Raw genomic sequence first — 7,121 nt, 5'->3', positions numbered from 1 at the left:
GTGTATATATATATATATATATATATATATATATATATGTATTTATTTTTTTTAAATAGACAAGTGGACACAAACAATTTTCAGTCCTCGTATACATAGGACCAGGAATAAATACTTACCTACCGGCAAAAGGATTTGGAAGGAAATTATATTCATACCAACAAAGACCACCAATAATTCTAGTCCATATATAAAGATATATCTTTAATTCCAAATCTAGATGAATCTGTAGACGTACATACTATAAGAGATAAGATTACGAATGAAGATATTTAAAAATAATTTGAGTGGTGATTAGATGCGAAAAGTAAAATTGAGATAGTTCGAATATGTGAAAACAAAAGGCATACATGTCCTCATAATCGAATGACACGTTCAATTTTACTTATTCTATTTAGACTTTGCACACCTCTTAAAAATAATGATTGATATATGTATATTACCAACCACAATATATATTTATACTAATTGATGTTAATATTAGATTTTGGAAATGATTTGTGGAATGAATAATTAATATTTAAAAATAATAATACATTTTTTTCTTGATATACTGTAACTATATATATAATTTTTATATAGTGAACTAGTAAAAATGATCCGAGTATACAATTAGATGGAAGGTAAAGTAGTTTGTGTTCTGATAACCAAATATGCTAGAAAAATGTCCTTTATTAAGTTTCCAGTACAATCCTTTAATGAAAGTTATCATTTTTTTGATCTAATCTTTAATGAAAGTTAGTTGCATCAACCAATCTTTGATTACATTGATTTCATCGATTCTACTTTCACCGTTCAGCTTTATTTGTCATGTTGTATCTTTTAAAAGTAATTTGATTAATTTTCAAAGTTAAATTAGATTACATTAATTCGATATTTTTTAAAAAAATATTAGATATTCAAAAACTATAAACGAAAAGTACTATACATTACAATTTTTTGAATATTAATATGATAAAAAAATATATCGTAAAATGTTACTTAAAATTTTTATTATTTGACTCTAAAAATAAAAAGTATGATAATTAATAGTGAATGGAGGGAGTATAATGCATACTTTCTTTGTCTATATAATGCCTAGTAATATCACACAACATATAACATACATTTAATTCTTATAATTTTCAACATGGCAAATTGCAATGAAAATATTGGAGTGGCACATGATTTTGTCTCCAACTTGCAAATTGAAGCAATCCAAACAGTGATGCCAATGAAGCAAACTGATCCAAGGATATCGCGGCGAGTTTTCATTGGTGAAAATCCTGGTTCGGGCAATTTTCAAAGGCGTTTTCACATGGTGTTTTGTTATAATAAGGTATCAGAGACGGATTCAGGATCGATGGTCGCTGGTTGGATAAAGGAGTCACTAGGAAAGGCACTTGTTGAAAAACCATTACTTGCTGGTAGACTTAGAAGTATAGGAGAAAATGATACTAATTATGGGGAATTTGAAATTGTGTCAAATGATTCTGGTGTTAGATTGATTGAAGCTGAAATTCAAATGAATTTTGATGATTTTATTCATCTTAAGGAAAAGAAAAATATAGAAGGTCAGCTTGTCTTTTGGGATGATATTCATGAGCCTAACACTCCATATTCACCACTTTTTTATGTCCAGGTTAGCCACACCACTTTTTATTTGATATCGATTTTCACATTACAAGCTAATTTTGAGTTATGTGAGGCTTAAAAGTCATATTACTTTTTTATTTGATTTTGAATTTTATATTACAAGCTAACTTTGAGTTGAGTAGGCTTAAAATTTATTTATTTTGAATATCATGCTATTAAATCAAACTTATCTCACTTTTTGCTTTACCTGATATTGGTAACCTATAACAACCAAATATATTCGAAATGTGAAATGTTATATATGATAGGTATACTATATGACAGTCAGTCATTATAGCAATTGAAAAGTTTTGAAATCAAGCATGTTATAGAAGTTTTGAGCAGGGACGGATCTACGTGGACAGGTGGGGATGCCACGGCACCCAATGATCTCGAAATATATATATATATAATAATTAAATATATATTAGTTTTGCCACTTAGTGATCATACTACGAAATAGCTCAATTGGTGAAGGAAAGAATCTGCCACCCAGCCAACAACACATCATTTTTTTGCTTGCTCCTTTTTTCCTTTTCTTTTCATTTTCTCCATTCATTCTTATTTATTTATTACAATTCTTTATTAATTCAAATTAACCCCCTTTTTTCTTTTCTTTTGTTTTTCTACATTTATTTTTATTTATTTATTACTATTCTTGATTAATTAAAATTGACCCCTTTTCATAATTAATTTTGAGTTTTTTTTACTTTCTCTTGCACTAATTAATAATCTCTTGATATGAGTGTAACATATTATTTTTTTATCAACTAGTGAGTACTTAATTATGATCGTCAAATAAATAGTATTAAAAATATTCTAAATAGTAGTTTTTAAAAAAACACAAGTTTCAAAAATGATTTTTTTCCCTAAATTTAAAGGTTCTTTCGAGCTCTATCGACTTTTTGCTATGTAAGATGACTAGGCTAAAACTACAATTTTTATTATTTTCCAACTATATATCTCTAACAACACATAAAGTCAATAATAGATGAATATATTATGTTAATACTATTAGAATTTAAATGGGTTATACAAGCTCAAATTTTAATGTGAAAAATCTTTTTTTCCTAAAAGTTTCAGCGAATAAGACATCTAATTCCAAAAGGGAAATAAAATTAAATTATTTAGTTATCTCTAATCACATAATATCTAAAAGAAAATATTACTACATGCATATTTGATCGATTTGTTTATTAAAAAAAAATAACCTGAATTGTAACAAAAAATTAAAGCAACTGGTCTTTTTATCTTACTTGAACGTTGTGACACTCCCGACTTCCAAATCCTAGATCCGCCTCTGATTTTGAGCATAGAACATTTTAGTCAAAGGTGAAATTTTTTTGTGAGTTATTAGCAAAAACATCTACCATATCCTTTAAAATATTTGTATGGTGTTAACTTTTAGTGGTTTTTTGAGATTTTGTCATAATTCCAAGGTTTATAGAAAGATCATACTCTCTTTTTTTCAGGTGACAAATTTCAAGTGTGGAAGATATTCCGTTGGGATAAGTTGTAGCCTTTTCCTAGAAGATCCTTATTCCATGACTAGTTTCTTGAATAGATGGTCCAAAATTCACGTTAACATGATATCAGAGGCAGATGCCCCTAAAATTCCGACATTTTTCCTACCAAAACTTAGGAAAAAAGGGTGTTCATCACCAACTTTATATTCGAGCTCAAACACAAGTAATTATCATGTTAACAACACGTTAATTTTTAAATTACCTTTGAAATTCTTAAATTTAAGTGATGATATCAACAAGAATAATCTTGTAGAAAAATGTGTCGAAGAGGTAGAGAACAAATATGGTAAGAATTTGTCTACAAAATTGTGTTTGTTTGTTAGAGAAACCTCAGAGGATGTTAATGTGGAAACATTTACTAGAGGAGGGATTAATCCATTTGGTTCAATTAAGAATGGATTAATTTCAGCTAATTATTGGGATGATTTGGGATTAGCTGATAACATGAGGTTTCATGAAGAAAATAAGGCTATCCATTTTTCATGTTGGATAATTAATCCAGGAAATGAAGATCTTTTGTTGATTACTCCATCTCTTGGTGATGAAAGTGGCTCACAAAAGAATGTTATAGTTACAATGAGAGATTAAATCTCTCCCTTGATCGCGTTTTAATTACTTTTTTGCTGAATTTCTCAACACGAATCTGAATTAATTAAGTTTGTAAATCGAGGAAAGACTGAATATTGTATGCTTGATTTGCTTTTGATTTTCCTTTATATCAGCCCAATATATGACATTATTGTTATTGCATAATCTATTATCAAAGTAATTTTGGAAATATCGATTTCTCTTTAACTTATCGTAAAGTGTGAAGATAATTTCTTCTAATTTGTTGTTTAATTATCTAATACTTGAAGTACACTAGTTCAATTATTATTACTAATCTGAATTTGTGTTGAATAGACTCGTTATGGAATAATTAGTAAAGTAAATTAGCTTCCGACCAAGAAGTTTTGTTATCAAAGCTCTTTTTGAAAACTTTGCTTGAGAAGTAAATATCACTATATTAGTAAATCTTCGATGAAACTTACGAATTTATAAAAGAGTTTAAAGGATAAAAGCACACATAAAATTATTCAAATTTTTAAATTTCATACTTAAATTGTTGAAAATTTGAATTTTTACCTGAATTATTACTTAATAGTTAATATAATCAACTGATTTTACTGGAATGTTGATTTCATGTATGTGATTTCGTTACTAATATTTATTGTTGTATTGACATGCATGTGCTCTTTTTTGTGGTCCATTTGTTATAATATAGGTTTTCTAAGGTTTCATTCTATTTGTTTTATGTTTTTGGGGGGTTTGGGGGAACATATGTCTTTATTTTTTAGTTCTTTTGTAGGTGATTTTGCATAATTTGATTGTGTCAGTTGTTTAATTTGAAACAAAATATTTTGAAATTAATTATCATGGTATAAGTTATTCAGGTCAAGTTATTTATGTATATGGGATAATTTTTTTCAATTACTATATTAAAATTGATGGGATAAATAATTCAAGGACTATCTAATATTTCTAGCCAAATGCGGGATAAAACAATCCTACATAGTTTATTAGCACTATTTTGGTTGCATTTGTGGTTTTGAAGTTTTCTTTTAATGGTTGAATAGGTCCTTATAATAGCTTGTGAGTTGTAACCGATTGTCTCAAAACACACCTTAACCATCATTTGTTTATTTTTTCTACCTAAACTATTATATTCGTCCAGATAGAAAAAAAGAATAACTGATAGTTAAAGTGTGTTTTAATACATAGATACTAATAGTATACTCAAGTAAAAAAAATAACAGATAGTTAAAATATGAAACTTGAAAAAAAAATATAATTTAAATGTGTTCTAGTCCATTATATATAAAAAAAAATTCTTGTGCACTTTTACCATAAATAAATAAAAGAATCAACAACATTTTGATTAGGTCAGCTATCCTAATAATTAATTATTTTCGTATATTACAAGTTGTTTAGTTGGATAAATTTGCGAAAAAAGATACATTTAAGTTGTTAGTTAAATAGTAATTAGGTTGGACAATGCTACTTTAAAAGTGATTAATTGATGTTTTGGTTAAAGTTGTTGTGTAAGAGTTTTTCACTATCAATAATCGAAATGCTTTACTTCTAAATACAAATTATAAACAAAACAAGGTCAAGTTATAAGAAGGAGAACATATATCAATTTATCTCTTATTAGAGTAATCGTGGATTCTTCTTCCTCCTTCCCGATTTAGGGTTATTTTCGCGTCTTCCTCATCATTTGACTAAGGTTATCTCGAGCTCTTAAATACGTCATGTGAAAAATTAGAATTAAATAGTTTTCGACCCATTTAATTTGGACCTGTGACTTGTCCAAGCCCAATGTCCTTTCCTGACCCACTTTCTAGTCTACTGGACAAACGTTCTACAAGTCATACAGCAAAAACATGTCTTTGTATAATTTTATCTAAATTCAATAGTGTTAAAGAGGTAATTTATCTAAAATAATGACATTACGTGGACAGAAATGTAAAATCCAGCGCAAATTTGGATAATCTTTTTTTTTTCCGGGTAACTTATAGAGTTTTCACTAGTGTAGGAGCTAATTATTTAGATAAACACTAATTTGTAATTATATGTATCTTATCAGATTTCGGTGCGTTTAGAATACATGTATCTCGGGATACATGAGGTCAAAATTAGGTGTGATTTGTTCTTACATTGTATTCAAGTGATTTAGCATGTACCTAAGATTTATAGACAAGTCTCGTTTGCCTTCCTCATCTCCCTCCCATCTCGCTCGCCACTCTTATCTCCGCATATATATCTGATATTTCAAAATACATACTGAATCACACTAGATGCATGTATATAGTATAGATATTTAGTGTGATTCGCATGTATATGATATATATAAATGAATCTCATTTATGTATCTCGTATCTCAAATATATGTGAATCACATCAGATACATGTACAGTGTGTATGAAGTGCGATTCATATGTATACTAGTTAAAATTTTCTATTTTTGCAGTAGTATTGGATCTTTCTTCTTTTTCATATCAATGAAAATTTACATATTGTTGTGTTCTCCACTTATATTAATATGTACACAAGTGAATAGAGATACCAATGCAAATAAATATATAACAATTTATTAAGTGAAAACGGATTAATTAAATGGATACAAATATATACAAAATATTATTAGATGATATGGACCATAATAAATTTAATAAAGATACTAATATAAACAAATGTATACATACTAATTCATTAGATGCAAACAGATCAATGTATACCAATCAACATGTACCTTACAAGTTATACTTCTTATACATTGTATATCAAATATGTATACACATGTATATATGAATATGATGACTTAAATCACCAAAATTATATGTAAACACAAAAAATAATGACCATTCATAAACAAAATACATTCATTTCCCAAGTCATATTGAGTGGGGAAAAAATGCTGCAAGTTTAGCTTACAACTATATGGATTGGGATTTAGGGAGTAATAAATAAGTTTAGTTATTTCATATAACAAATGATCAGAATAGGTAAACTTAATAACGATTTATCAAACCGTCCTAAGAATATTATATGTCAAATTTTCCTTTGATCAACATTAGGGTAATACGATTCCGCCATCTTTTAAAATCAACGAGGGTTAGTACAAGAATATTTATAACTTACTTTGCATGGACTAATTTAATTATAAGGTATCGGATACTCACCAATATTGTTCATATTATTTAAGCTGACATTCTTGTCCACCACCACTCCTGTATTGATTCGATTATCTTTTTTATTTCATTGAGAAGTTGTTAAAATTCTCTGGAATTTTATCTTAATGAAAAGGTCAACATAAAAGAAAAATGACCACAATAATTCGAGGAAATTTTAATAGATCAGTTGGTAATTGTTTTACCTTTAATTACTTAACAAATAACAATATCTCATCTTGTATTTAATTGGAAAGTTATTCAGTACACC

At 27.7% G+C, this 7,121-nt stretch overlaps 1 protein-coding gene across 1 annotated transcript; it reads left to right on the top strand.

Annotated features, from left to right (window-relative positions):
* Positions 1-1,084: 1,084 nt before the first annotated feature.
* On the top strand, positions 1,085-3,895 carry LOC107027256 (spermidine hydroxycinnamoyl transferase-like). The gene is made up of 2 exons (XM_015228438.2): positions 1,085-1,621; positions 3,087-3,895. The coding sequence occupies exons 1-2, from the start codon at positions 1,130-1,132 to the stop codon at positions 3,726-3,728; spliced, it is 1,134 nt and encodes a 377-aa protein (XP_015083924.1). The 5' UTR covers positions 1,085-1,129; the 3' UTR covers positions 3,729-3,895.
* The last annotated feature ends 3,226 nt before the right edge of the window (positions 3,896-7,121 follow it).

Source organism: Solanum pennellii, chromosome 8 (assembly GCF_001406875.1).
Source record: "Solanum pennellii chromosome 8, SPENNV200".
Taxonomy (NCBI): domain Eukaryota; kingdom Viridiplantae; phylum Streptophyta; class Magnoliopsida; order Solanales; family Solanaceae; genus Solanum; species Solanum pennellii.
Note: the sequence above shows the minus strand (reverse complement) of the source record. Positions and strands in the feature narration are given on the sequence as shown.